The sequence below is a fragment of the Natator depressus genome, chromosome 2, assembly GCF_965152275.1.
Source record: "Natator depressus isolate rNatDep1 chromosome 2, rNatDep2.hap1, whole genome shotgun sequence".
Classification (NCBI taxonomy): domain Eukaryota; kingdom Metazoa; phylum Chordata; order Testudines; family Cheloniidae; genus Natator; species Natator depressus.
Window position 1 is genome coordinate 231927766 of NC_134235.1, and position 15130 is coordinate 231942895.

The 15130-nt window shown below is 38.8% G+C and overlaps 1 protein-coding gene and 1 long non-coding RNA gene across 6 annotated transcripts in view; one reads left to right on the forward strand and one right to left on the reverse strand.

The window, feature by feature from the left end:
• Positions 1–15130, reverse strand: part of MPP7 (MAGUK p55 scaffold protein 7) — a 344361-nt gene that overhangs the window by 19054 nt on the left and 310177 nt on the right. For all 5 annotated transcript variants that reach the window (XM_074946145.1, XM_074946146.1, XM_074946143.1 and 2 more), the window contains one exon: positions 5835–5915. In XM_074946145.1, coding sequence (XP_074802246.1) covers positions 5835–5915 — 81 coding nt within the window. The remainder of the gene's footprint in view (positions 1–5834; positions 5916–15130) is intronic.
• On the forward strand, positions 6593–15093 carry LOC141983240 (uncharacterized). Its single transcript, XR_012638321.1, has 3 exons — positions 6593–6630; positions 12100–12179; positions 14375–15093. It is a non-coding gene; the product is annotated as an uncharacterized LOC141983240 (long non-coding RNA).

Consider the following 15130-nt stretch of genomic DNA (forward strand, 5'->3'; position numbering starts at 1 on the left):
GATTGGGCAATAAAATGACAGATGAAATTCAATGTTGATAAATACAAAGTAATGCACACTGGAAAACATAATGCCAATTATACATATAAAATGATGGGGGTATAAATTAGCTGTTACCACTCAAGAAGGAGATCTTGGAGTCATTGTGGATAGTTCTCTGAAAACATCCACTCAATTTGCAGAGGCAGTCAAAAAAGCGAACAGAATGTTGGGAATCATTGGGAAAGGGATAGACAGTAAGACAGAAAATATCATATTGCTGCTATATAAATCCATGGTACGCTCATATCTTGAATACTGCATGCAGATGCAGTCGCCCCATCTCAAAAAAGACATACTGGAATTAGAAAAGGTTCAGAAAAGGGCAACAAAAATGATTAAGGGTATGGAATGGCTTCCACATGAGGAGAGATAAGACTGGGACTTTTCAGCTTGGAAAAGAGACGACTAAGGGGGGGAAATACGATTGAGGTCTATAAAATCATGGCTGGTGTGGAGAAAGCAAATAAGGAAGTGTTATTTACTCTTTCTCGTAACACAAGAACTAGGGGGGTCACCAAATGAAATTAATAGGCAGCAGGTTTAAATCAAACAAAAGGAAGTATTTTTTCACACAACGCAGAGTCAACCTGTGGAACTCCTTGCCAGAGGATGTTGTGAAGGCCAAGATTATAACAGGTTTGAAAAGAGAACTAGATAAGTTCATGGAGGATAGGTCCATCAATGACTATTAGCCAGGGATGGTGTTCCTAACCTCTGTTTGCCAGAAGCTGGGAATGGGCAACAGAGCATGGATCACTTGATGATTACCTGTTCTGTTCATTCCCTCTGGGGCACCTGGTATTGATCACTGTCAGAAGAGAGGATACTGGGCTAGATGGACCTTTGGTCTGACCCAGTACGGCCATTCTTATGTTGTTATGGATCATATTATATCTTTCTCTGTTAGACTGAAGAGCCCATTATTAAATATCTGTTCCCCATGTAGATACTAATAGACTGTAATCAAGTCTCCCTTTAACTTTCTGTTTGTTATATATATATATTATAATTCTTGACATCTGATTTGTGTGGACACAAATCAGATGTCAAGAATTATAACATTCATAAACCAGTCGGAGAACACTTCAATCTCTCTGGTCACGTGATTACAGACATGAAAGTTGCGATATTACAACAGAAGAACTTCAAAACCAGACTCCAGCAAGAGACTGTTGAATTGGAATTCATTTGCAAATTGGATACAATTAACTTAGGCTTGAATAGAGACTGGGAGTGGCTAAATCATTATGCAAGGTAACCTATTTCCCCTTGTTTTTTCCTACCTACAACCCCCCCCCCCCATTCCTCAGACGTTCTTGTTAAACCCTGGATTTGTGCTGGAAATGGCCCACCTTGATTATCATACATATTGTAAGGAGAGTGAGCACTTTCGATAAGCTATTACCAACAGGAGAGTGGGTTTGTGTGTGTGGGGAAAAAAAGGGGGGGGAGAGAAAACCTGGATTTGTGCTGGAAATGGCCCACCTTGATTAACATACACATTGTAAGGAGAGTGATTACTTTAGATAAGCTATTACCAACAGGAGAGTGGGTTTGTGGAGGGGGGGTGGGAAGAAAACCTGGATTTGTGCTGGAAATGGCCCAACTTGATTATCATACACATTGTAAGGAGAGTGATCACTTTAGATAAGCTATTACCAGCAGGAGAGTGGGGTGGGGGGAGAGAAAACCTTTTGTAGTAATAAATACCCATTTTTTCATGGTTTGTATGTATAAGAACATCTTCTGTATTTTCCGATGAATGCATCCGATGAAGTGAGCTGTAGCTCACGAAAGCTTATGCTCAAATAAATTGGTTAGTCTCTAAGGTGCCACAAGTACTCCTTTTCTTTTTGCGAATACAGACTAACACGGCTGTTACTCTGAAACACTGTACATAGTATTCCATCAGCAGTCACACCAGTACCCAATATAAAGGTAAAATAACCTCTCTACCCCTACTTGAGATTCCCATTTATGCCTCCCAGGATCACATTGACTCTTTTGGCCACAATATCACACTGGGAGCTCATGTTCAGCTGATTAACCACCTTGACCACCAAATCTTTTTCAGTCACTGCTTCCTACAATAAGTATGGCCTACATTCTTTGTTTTAGATGTATACATTTACATTTCATAAAATCATAGTAATGTAGTGTTTGAAGGGACCTCCGAATCACCAAGTGCAGCCCCCTGGTCTGAGGCAGGACTTCGTAAACCCAGACCGTATCCCTGACATGTGTTTGTCCAAACTGTGTGATGGGGATTCCATAACCTCCCTTGGAAGCCTATTCCAAAGCTCAATTACCCTTACAGTTTGAAAGTTTTTCCTAATATCTAATCTAAATCTCCCTTGCTGCAAATTAAGCACATGACTTCTTGTTCTACCTTCAGTGGACATGAAGAACAATTGATCACCATCCTCTTTATGACATATTAAATTAACATATTTGAAGACTTATCAGGTTCCCTCAGTCTTCTTTTCTCAAGACTAAATATGCTCTTTTTAAAAAACAAACATACATACATTTCCTAAAGATCAGGTTTTCTAAATCTTTTATCATTTTTGTTGCTCTCCTCTGGACACTCTCCAATCTGTACACCTTTCAGACTGTGTGGCACCCAGAACTGGACACAGTACTCCAGCGAAGATCTCAACAGTACCAAATATAGTGGGACAATTACCTCTGTGTCTTACATACAACACTTCCATTAATACAACCCAGAATATTATCTGTTTTCACAACTGCAACACATTGTTGATTCACATTCCATTTGAGATCCACTATAATCCCCAGATCCTTGTTAGTTATTCCCCATTTTGTAGGTCTGTATTTGATTTTTCCTTCCTAAGTGAAGTACATAGCATTATATTTATTGAATTTCCTCTTGTTGAATCGAGACCAATTCTCCCATTTGTCAAGGTCATTTTGAATCTGAATCCTGTCCTCCAAAGCACTTGCAACCTCTCCCAGCTTGGTGTCACCTGCAAATGGACCCAGGATTGACTTCTGCAGGATCCCACTAGATGTGCACTCCCAGTTTAACAGCGAACCATTGATAACTACTCTGAGAACAGTCTTTCAACCAGCTGTCCACACACTTTACAGTAATTTCATTGAGTCTGCATTTCCTTCATTTGTTTATGAGACTGTCATGTGATCCTGTGTCAAAAGCCTTATGAAAATCAAGATATATCACTTCTACTGCTTCCCCCCTATCCACTAGGCCATTTATCAGTTAGCCATATTAAAACACATATTGTTTGCTTGCACTCAGTTTACCAAGTGACTCAGATTGGTCTAAATCAGAGACCTGTCCTCTTCATTATTTACCACTCCTTCAATTTCTGTGTCATCCAGAGACTTTATTAGTGATCATTTTATGTTTCCTTTCAGGTCATTGATAAAAATGTTAAATAGTGTAGGGCCATGAACCGATTCCTGCAGGACCCCACTTGAAAAACACCCACTCGATGATGATTCCTCACTTACAATTACATTTTGAGACCTAACAGGTAGCCATTTTAAATCCATTTAATGTGTGCTATATTATTTTTATATTGGTTTAGGTTTTTAATAAAAATGTCATGCAGTACCAAGTCAAACGCCTAGAGCAGTCAAAGAATATTGCATCAACAATATTACCTTTATTAACCAAAACTTGTAACCTCATCACAGAAAGATATCAATTTAGTTTGACAGGATCTATTTTTCATAAACCCATGCTGATTTGCATTAATTACTTTGCCCTCCTTTAGTTTGTTATTAATCAAGTTCTGTATCGGCCACTCCATCATCTTGCCTGCGATCGATGTCAGGCAACAGGCCTACAATTACCTTATTTACCCTTTTAAAATCATCCTATTTACCCTTTTAAAAAACTGGCACATTAGCTTTCCTCTAGTCTTCTGGATCTTCTCCAGCACTCTAAGACTTATTGAAAAATCAACATTAGCAGTCCAGCAAGCCCCTCCATCAGCTCTTTTAAAACTCTTATATGCAAGTTATCCAGACGTGCAAATTTAAAAATGTCTAACTTTAGTAGCTTCTGTTTAATATCTTCTAGGGATACTAATGAAATGGAAAGAGTGTTATCACCATATTATCTGTTATTTTCCCCCAAATACAAAACAGAAATATTTATTGAACAGTTCTGCCTTTTTGGCATTATTATTGATAATTCTACCATTTCCATCTAGTAATGGACCAACATCATTGTCAGGATTCTTTTTGTTCCTAATATATTTAAAAATCTCTTTCTTATTGTCTTTAACTCTGCTGGCCAAAGATTTCTCCTTGTATCCCTTTGTCAATTTTCTACAATTCTTGTCTTCTGATTTATATTATTGATCAACTTCCCCTTTTTACCGTTTGTTTTATTACACACACACAAAGTTGTCTTCACTTCCCCTCTAAATCAGGTCATTTTTTAAACCAGTACAGGCCTTCTTCCTTGATTGTGGCTTTTTGGGAATCTAGCAAGGTGTTCTTAAATTATTCCCAATCATCATTCACATTTTTTGATTAAATTCTTCCTGCCAGCTGATTTGGCTCATAATTGTTTTCAGCTTTGTGAAGCTGGCCCTCTTTAAGCACCACGTATATACATTTGTAAATGTGATAAAGACATAATCACTTCTACCAAACTTATCATTAATTTTTAGTTCTGTGATGAGTTCCTCTTCATCTGTTAAGACAAGGTCCAATATAAAATCCCCATGTTGGCGGCCATAATTGAGTTAGGAAATTGTCATCTATAATGTTTAGAAATTACAAGGATGTTTTAGTACTGGCAGCATGAGACCTCCAGCATAAGTCACTCAAATTGAAGTTCCCTCTTATTACACAACTATTTTCCCCTACACATTATAGATAGGTGTGTAAGGAGGCAATCATCCTGTTCTCTAGTGTGATTTGATGGTCTCTAGCAGACACCAATACCTCATCTTATACATTAACTGTTAGGACATGGATCCAGATGCACTGAAGATCATTTTTTCCAATTTCTCAGTGACTTGGAAACAGGTAATGCCATTTTTGACAGAGTGCCACTCTACTTCCCCTTTTGCCCATTTGATCCTTCCTAAAGAGGTTATAACCACTGTTTTTAACATTCCAATAGTGGCAATCATGCCAACAGGTTTCAGGTTTGTAAGACTTGATGCATTTTATAATGCCAAAATATTAGTTATTTGAATGACGTATTTACAGGTCAGAACTGCTTCTACCATCACTCTTTATCTGTCATATTGCCTATGATTATCTGACAGTTATATCAGAGCAGAGATAACATGCTGCTCTACAAGAAAAACTTTCCCATTCTGGGAGCTAATAATCTGGGGAAACTCTCCATTGTATATCACCACTCACCAATCTCTGAATATATGCAAGAAACAATCAGGTCTGTGTGGTGTGAATTCTCCCATTGTCCCTGTAAGATTTTGCTCCATCAAACTGGAGTGCCAGTGGAATACATTTCACCACTACAATGCCAATTCCTAAGGAGCTTTTAAATGGGAGTTTCATTTACTAAAATCATTGTTGACATCAAATTTATACTGAAAAATGCACAGCACCAGAATCTGGGCCAAAATTTTCTAGTGGGTTTAATCAACGTTTATTCAAAACATAGATGCAGCAGATGTAGATGTTTAAAATTTATGACACTAATTTAGGTGCCTAAATATGGGTTTATGCATCCATGTTTGACAATGTTGACCTCAGGTTAACATAAGAAAAAAAAAAACCTGATACAGCATGAGGACCTCACAAAATGCATTTCTACTTACGCGGCACTGTTACACCATAATGCTGGGTATCGCTGATCAACAATTTTCGTTTAAGTTCATTCAACCCTACACCCACAGGACCTGGAAGATAAATTACAGTTTTCAAAGAGAAATTCTCTCTTGCGTTCAGGTGTTATAACTGGTCAATGTGAGACTACCCAACGGAAGAACAGGTAATCTGAGCCTTTTGGAGTTGCCCATGGATACAGCCTCTTCTAGGATGTATTTAGACAAATTTCAGAAGATTTAATTGCCAGATATCACTATCTTTAACCTTTCTCTCCTTGGGAAATGTTAATGAAAAAGTAGAGTCAAGCCAACTCTGATGTTGGGAGTCTCTGGCTTTTGGCATGGAGATAGTGATCCCATTGATCTCCTACAAAATGAAGGAGAGATGCCATAGTGGTTCTTTTAGGTCTGTCAGCAACTTTCAATAGTATTATATGCAAAATTTTGTTGATCTGCCTATGGATCCTATCTGGGATCGTGGTTTCAACTGGTTTTGGTTTTTTCTCTCTCTGAAGTCTTAAAGGGTGGTTTTGGGTAATCCCTCATTAGCTCCAAGAGATCGATCATGGAGGGTTCCATTCTGTCACTCATCCTATCCAATTTGTACAAGACACCTTTGGGGGAGATCTGGATTGTAGTATCATTAGGATATGGATGATCTACAGCTCTGTTTTCATCAGATCCAGATGGTGGAGTGGCAGTGCTTTCTCAGTGCATGATCAAGATTCGGACTTGGAGGAGAGAGAACTAACTGAAGTTTAACCCACAGAAAATGGAGGTGATATTTGTGAGTTTGGGGAAGGATCTTGACATTATAGTAGAAGCTGTATATGTGCCCTGAGCTTTTATAATTCGGAACAGTTTATAAAGTAAAGTACCAACCTGATACATATTTTAATGGAACTTGGAGTCCTTTCTGGGCTTCCATCCATAGTCTGCTAATCAGATTAAGTACTTGGAGTTGAGAATGAAGCTCTAGAACCTTTTAGTAATAATTACCAAGAATGACTGATTACCCACCTCTTGTGTGTAGCAAGACACAAAGATGAAGACCATACGCTTTCTACCACTCCAAAACCATGGTCTCTCTGTAAAAACTTAGTGTTATTGCATTTATAACTTTTTATATGTTTACGTAAGTTAAACACACAACTACATTTCAAGTCCCATCTCTGACCTGCCTGCAAATTAATCTATCAGTTTATATATAAATGTTTATTTAATGTGATGTACAGCAGCATCTACTGGTGCATGTCTGTCAAAAAATGTAATGTGTCATGGTGCTAATAGCATTAGGTATTTTCTAAATTTTGTCTATAATTATTAGTATTATACTTACTTAAGCAAGTAAGGTTTTATAGGAAAGGTAATTAAAATTCTGTATGCACGTCAGATTGATTAGTGTAGCAGACTGAAAGGATCAGTAAGAACTGAAGCAGAAAAATCTGTTCTATACTTTTTTTTTTAAGCAAGACATCTTCCTTATACACAAATGTTATTTCCTCAGCCTACATACTGTCAAATCAATGGTATGCTTTTAGTTCTATTTATATATAAGAACTCAGGTTTCACTTACTGTGTGACAGATGCTCTGGAAACATAGAGCAATCTGTTTCCAGACCAAAAAACCAACTACTAGCTGTCTCTCATCCCCACCCACCATTTTCTCTGTCGCTATAAAATACAGCTATGAAAGCTGTAGATTCTTCTGTTTCAGTGGCTACTTTTCAGAATTTCCAGAGTTATTTTTTTCTTTGTGCAATTGCTACTACCATTTGTAACTGTAACAGAGACACACACAGAGAACAGATACCTAATTAGCAAAAGCAATTATGAGTACATTGTCTATTCTTATTTTTATTATACTATATTTCCTGAGTAAAATGCACAATTCTACTCTGAATGTTCTTGGTTGTGTTAAAATGAAAAGAAAGAGGCATGCTTCTAAAAATTATATACTTGGGAATAAATAATTTAAACCCAGCAGGAAGGGAGTAAAGCATCAGGATTTAAAAAAAAAACAGGTTCTTGAGTGGAATGCTAGTAATGTTTATTCCAGGAAATTTTTGCTTTGGTGTAATCAATCAAATGAACTTTTCTAAAACTGAATGATCATCCATTCTATTTATTGAAAACAATTTTAAGAAAAAAATGAGAATATTCATGTCAATTACTGACCCATTTTGAATCATTCTACTTAAAGGTCCAATCCAGCACACTCCTACTGTTATGCCTAGTCCTTATGACTGTACCTCACTGGGTATGTCTACACTTTGAGTTGATGAGGTAATTCCCTGTTCAAGGAGACATACCTGCACTAGCTCCGGTCAAGCAGTGAGCTAAAAATACAGTGTAGTTGCAGCAATGGGAGCAGCATTATGGGCTAGCCAACCCGAGTATGTTCTTAGTGCTCTCGGGGTGGCTAGCCTCTCTCACTGCTTGCATTGCCATGACCAGACACTATTTTTAGCACACTAGCTTGATTCAGAACTAGCACAGGTATATCTCTTCAATTTGGAAATTAAACCCCCAGCTCAAAGTGTAGACATACCCATTGATATACACATTTGCAGGATTGAGCCACAAATTATTAGAACTTATAACAGGGTTCAAAAAAGAACTAGATCAATTCATGGAGGATAAGTCCATAAATGGATATTAGCCAGGATGGGCAGAGATGGTGTCCCTAGCCTCTGTTTGCCAGAACCTGGGAATGGGAGACGGGATGGATCACTTGATGATTACCTGTCTGTTCATTCCCTCTGGACCACCTGGCATTGGCCATTGTTGACAAGACAGGATACTGGGCTAGATGTATCTTTCGTCTGACCCAGTATGGCCGTTCTTATGTTCTAAGACTCACACCAGGCACACGTGTTTGAAGAAAAATAGAAATAATGTTTTAACCAACTCTGGGCAAAACTTTGGACTAAGCCTACCCACGCTCAAAACCCAGCAAGGTCAACTCAGCCCTTCATTCTTCCCAAGCAGAGATGTTGAGCTACATGCAGCATATTTGTTTGGGAGGTAAGGAGGAAAGGTGTCTTTCAGTAAAAACTGGGGTGCTGTCTTCACTGCTTGGACTGCTAAATTCCCACGACAATCTTCAGAAACAGAGATTTGCTTCAAAAGCTAAACTTTCACTTTACCATCTTTGTTGTAGAGTTGGTTGCTAAATTGCTATGGCTGTGTATGTTTGTCAAGTGTAACATTTTTAGATCTCACGAGATAAGAGATATTAAGGTAGAACCTCACTAATTTGTGCTTCAGTAACTACAACTAGCAATGAGAGGGCATTTCTAGATTTGCCGTTCAATGAAGTATGAATGAGAGAGGTCAAACTGGTGCCGCAGGGGCAACACCAGGGACAATGCAAATGTCACATTCTATGCAAATCAGACAGTACCACCACATTACCCTGGCCTCCCTGAGGCAGGGTGACTTAAATGGAGGCTGCTGCTCCTGGATCCTTCTCTTCCCCTCCAGCTGGTTGAAGTGAAACAGTTGGGCTGAGAGGGTCAGGGGGGAAGGGCAAGCTAATGGTGTTCCTACAGAAGCTTTACTGAGCTTCTACAGGAATGAAGATGAACCAAAGACCCAAATGTGGGTGGTGGGCATTAAAACAGACTGCTACACTTTTCTGATCTTCAGGGTAAGTGGGGAGAGCTAGGAGCCACTCTCCCTCATGGGGACAGACCCATCAGCAGCCATCTTTATCTCTCCCGGTGGCTCCACAGAGGTCAGGCATGAGAAGTACAAACATGGTGTCTGCTTTCTGATGATCTGCTGAAGAGCAGACCAATACAGAAGCCTTTCCATTCCATGCTCCTTTGCTTGCATTTCAGGTTCCTCTTTATTCTGACGATGGCCCCAGCATACTATCAGGGAAACAGTGACAACTTAGCCCCAAGCCATCCCAGCACCACCACTAGCAGGAGCCAAGAAAAAGCAGCATCCACTTAAGAAGCCCTGTCGCAGGTTTAGCTGGGGACAGGCTGGACCTGACCTGGCATTTCCACACTGGCATGTAGAGACCATGACATCTGTATTGGTCTTGCCCAAACACTTACTGAAGCAGAAGCCTCATTTAACGGGACTGAAGTGTTTTCCCATTAATATAAGTCAATTTCCACTGTAAAAAATATTATAGATTACAATAGTTGCCAGCATCTCAACTGTAGGGCCGACTGATGCTTATCCTACTGTTAATAAGATATATTCAGAATTCTTATTAAAGAGGGAAGGGGAGGGGAGGGAAGGGAAGGAATCAATGAGGTGTAGGTAGAGTAGCTTATGAACAGTGGGCTGAGAATCGCTGGTGATAGATGGATCGTTTGGTGGTGGTCCATAGTGGACTGGCTGATCACATGGTTATTCTCATTTCCAGTTGATACATCACATTTATGTCAAATAAAAGTACAGTAAGCATTTTCCTATATTACTATTCCATATATCAATTGCTATAGTTGCCATTGGGACATTACATGATCGCAAAAAGAAGGAGAGGGGATCTTGAAAATTGACATGGATCATCTTCCATTGACGTTTCTATTAAGATGTGGTCCTTGCTTTAACAAAGTTTGATTCTCTGAAGTATTCAGTATAGTCTCCAATTCAGGAAAGTATGTTTTAAGTACTTCCCTGATTAGGGAAGTTTTCCTGAATTGTGGTCCTGCCCATAACTTCTAAAAAAGATTGAAAAAGTAATTTAGTCACCTTCCATCCTTCTGGACACACACAAGAAAAGGGCCAGTGTTTTTAACCGCAAAGATGTGTAGAACTTCACTCATGGGTAAACACTTGTAGGAAGCAGATATGAAGTCAATGGAGAAAGAGCTCAACATGCTGACTAACCAGTATAATTGAACTCATTTTAAAATACTTATGTTTTAGGAGAACACATAATAGGAGTAAAAGCTATCATGCCTACAACTTGCATTTTGTTAGATCAAGTCAGTTGAAATCTCCAATTGGCAGTTTTTTTCTTTTTTTAAACAGCTTCCAACTGTAAATTATGCTTCCAGTCATAGTGCAACATACTGGACATTTTCTGCCCTGACTAATTACTGCTTTAATTTAATTTTTTTTCCTTGTGTTCCCTGGCATATATCAAAATTATATTTCACATGTTACACAGAATGCTCCTACTGTACCTGTATTACTTAACCGTGCTATTTTTCCACATTTCACCCAAGACATTTTTATGGTATTGGCCAGACTTAAACTGCTCCTAATATGCAGAGAACAACATCAGAATTACTGAAGTCTACAATAAGCTTCTGAACTGCTTTTGCTACTGAGAAAGCACACTTTCATTTGATTTTTGCTGTCATAAATCAAATGAAATCTCTAGGTATTCCTCAAATCAAACATATGCAATTCGTTATAAAAAGTCTACTTATCACACTTTTGCACTGGACTTTCTGTTGGTGTAAGTGTAAAGTCAACTTGATGTTATTACTTGTTTTATATAGCCCACAATCTTACAGTGATTACACTAGTAGATGACTGAATTTTAGTGCTGGAGGGTGACAAAACTGTTAATTAAAAACTAAATTCAATGCGCCCTTGGACATGATTTTTATAAAAACACAGCCACTCAACAGTTCATAACAGTCCCTGACAGAGGGTCATATTTCATCTGCTCTGCTGCTTTAATAGTAGAGAAAACTCTACTAATGAAGCATCAACCTATATGCTACCGCAAAAGAAACAAAAAGTAGTGAGACAGATGCTCTGGTTACCTTTGAAAATACTAAGTTAACATATCATTGTATTTTAAATTGGATTTATGCAATACAGTTTCTAAAAAGAGACTGAAGCAATGCATTTTAATTACATACCCTTAAGAAACTTTTATAAGAACACTAGACATGCAGGCTAGTGCCAGATTATGAGGTAGGTCTAAACCAGATCCAAGGCCACATCTTGGTACCTGTTTGCAGCTCCTTCCTAGTAAAATGTCTGCACCTGGACAATCCTGATACTTATATCAGTCACCAGAGTTGGCTGTTGAGGCACCCATCAGCCCACAGAAGAAAAAAGCGGGCCCTGCACTGCTCCACGCCTCATCCACCCTCCCCTCAATTTACTTATTTATTGTAATACAGGGTATAGTTTTGTTCCTTTGTATTTTCATGTGCTTTCTTTATCTTGATTACAGACACATTAGTTTTGTGTGGGTTTTGTGGACTTTTCTTAAGAAGACCAGGGTGGGTTTAATCAGATTCCATTTTTGTTTCTTGCTTTTTTACAGGATTGGTAATTTCAGTGATGGCCTGGCCACAGGAACAGATTAGCCTCCCAGGAAAGTATTAAAATCACTGGACGGCAGTGGTGAGTTTCCATCCTTAAATCCCAGGAAGAGATGCCTAATTCCTGGGAAAGGACATCAACCCATCCCAATAGATGGGAGTTGGGCCTGCAGGAGTGCCTGAGGACTCTGTGCAAGGCTTGAGGATTTCATTATGCCATGGACTAAGGGCCTATCTGGTCTGGGAATTAGGCAGGCCAATTAAGAAGGTAAAATTAAGATGCTCAGTACATGAGTGTCAGTATATGAGCATCCAGGGGAGTTAGCAGAGAAATGGGTCCAGAAGCTTCCTCCCACCCATGCACTCTGATGAAGTTATAACCACCAGGGGCAGCCTAAAAATGGCTACTGCTCCTTGGAGGAGTCATACTGCAGCAGCAGACACCAGCACCCTACAAAGTCTTTAAAATCCCTAATCTCCTCAGATCACCTCACTTCTCTTCAAGAACACTTACATAGAGCTAAGTGTTTTAGCACAGCCATATATTTTTCCAGCTCTAGTGCCTTAACCATTAATATCTGCCTGCACTGCCAGCTGATTAAAAATGTACCCTCAGACTTCCACGTAAGGTAAGGAATTTAACTGGAACTGCCACTGAACAAAATGGCTAAATGGCAAAAATACAATTAAGTTTTCACTTTTACATCACGCTTGGAGAAGGACTTTTCCAGAACCATGGCAAAAAAATGTTAAATAATTCTGCTTAATGTTTGTACTGCTGCACTGTTATATTTTTTGCCAATATTCAAAACTCAATGTACTTTGTTTGCCATAGTCAGAGGGTTATCTAAATCCAAAAAATACTTTAGTGAAATCAGGATAGCTATAATATATAGGTCTGTTACTGCAACCATTACTCAAGTGGGTAGTCCCATACATTCAGCGAGTGTATGATTCTATAAAGAAATATAAAAACCACCAGCTGACATCAATGGAACTAATCCCATGTGTGAGATTTTCAGGATTGGGTTTTTTTGCTGAGTATTGCCCAATCCTTTATATTGTAGACACAAGGTTTCTGAAAAGTTTTGTCCTCTATGCAAATCAAATCTTTCTGGGAGTTGAGGCTTAAAACCCTCAGAACCTTGAGGTTTTTACAAAATAGAAAAATAATCTAACAGCACATTTTTCCATTTGCAGATGTACATGTTGTAACAATTTGAGGTTTGAAGATCTCAACACATTTCTGAATGATTGGTGAATACAATAAATTTTAAATAAGGACAAGTCCTGATTGCACTGTTTGCCTGGGTAAAGATAATCTTAGGTCTACATTCTCTTCGGGGTTGATTCTGAAGAAGGCCCCTGGTGAACACTAGCAGGTTCACTAGTGCTTGTATGCCGGGCTCTATCAGTGATTATATTGATTCTGGATTATACTCAAGACTGCCACTCCTTTGATTCCACTGTCATTACAGTTAGGGCCTTCAGGAAGTAGGCCTTTTTGGCAAAATGCAACATCAAGTCAGTGCTCTGCCTCCTTTCATTCTCCTTGCTGTTTTTGAATCATTGGACTTTTCTTTTTTAAAAATATTTTTTTATAAGACTGCTGCTCCACATAAAGTTTGACATTTGTGAGATTCAGACCCTTTTTGGAGTGGAAAGTGATATGGGAGACTTGTCTACTCACTACCATGATTTTTTTTTTTTTTAATTTGCTAGAAAACAGGGTTGGGGGCAAAAGCACATCTTGGGAGCATTCCAGGCACTAGCAAAAAAGCTGTGCAACTCTTCGGTACTTAACTGAACACAGAGGCCAGCTCTCTGGTCAAGAAATCTAACTCACTAGTTCAACTGGTCCATGAGATACAGAAGTTAGCCCTGCAACAGCTGCAATAACTGATCAGATCATCAGAATTTCACAAGTCAAGTCACTGTCCTAGCCTGAGAATTGTGTGCACTTGGCTAAAACAATTTCAGGTGCCAGAAGGCCAAATCTTTTTACTTGTTTATCAGAAGTGAAATACAATTATCTGGGAGCAATTTTTGGAACAAGTGAATAACTAACCTTTCTTTCTGGTGATCAGAATGGGTCCAATATGGAAAAGAGAACTTCTGAAACAAATGGGTCCTATTCTGGTATGACAGCTTACCAATAGACAGTCTAGCACATCCCCAAGGATCAGGCAACTAGTGCAGGTTAACGCACTTAACAATAAGCCCCTGTTTTACGACATCCCAGACATTGACAATGAAATTGTTTCTTCTCATTTGCAGGAGGACAAGTTTACAGCCTTGGGAGATAAAGAGGATCCAGCATTCCGGTGGAGTGGTGACACCTAATTGCACATGGGTGCCCAGAAATGTTTCTGGACACCCTGGTTCATTTGTCTGAGATAGATTTGGACATATTTCTGAAAAATAGTCCAGTGAAAACCTTGTTCAGCATACTGGGGATGAACGGCCAAGACACTTAACTGACGTATTCTATAGCAGGAGAACTCTGTGATAATAAGGCATGTTGTGGTCATAGCTTATCCTAAGCCTAGACAGGGAGCAAGTGGGACATGAAATATGAGTGGTAAGATAGTGAGAGGGTCCCTTACGTTGAGCACAGAGGCATTCCTTGTTGGAGTCCAGTTCTTCACACAAAGAACTAGATGCTCAGGAAATTTCTTTGCAAGCTATATTCTGTTGGTAAAGTTGCAGCCACATAAGGAGTCTTCATTGCACCAAAATAAGATTTAGTTTCAGGACTTTAGCACAATTTTAAAGAACAAAAAGATCAAGGTTACATTACAGCTTATCTGTATATTTTGATTAGTGGGTTGACAGTATTTCTCATACTATATGATGCACAAATAGCTCTTCACTTGCAGTTTTCCAAAACTCAAACCACCAAAAAAAGATGAGAAATTATGAGCAAACGCAGCAACATAATATTCTAGATCATTAAAATTTGCAGTTTGAGAGACAGAAAAGTTAAATTTTAAACTTCTGTAAGATTATTGCACTAATATTTACTCTAGATTC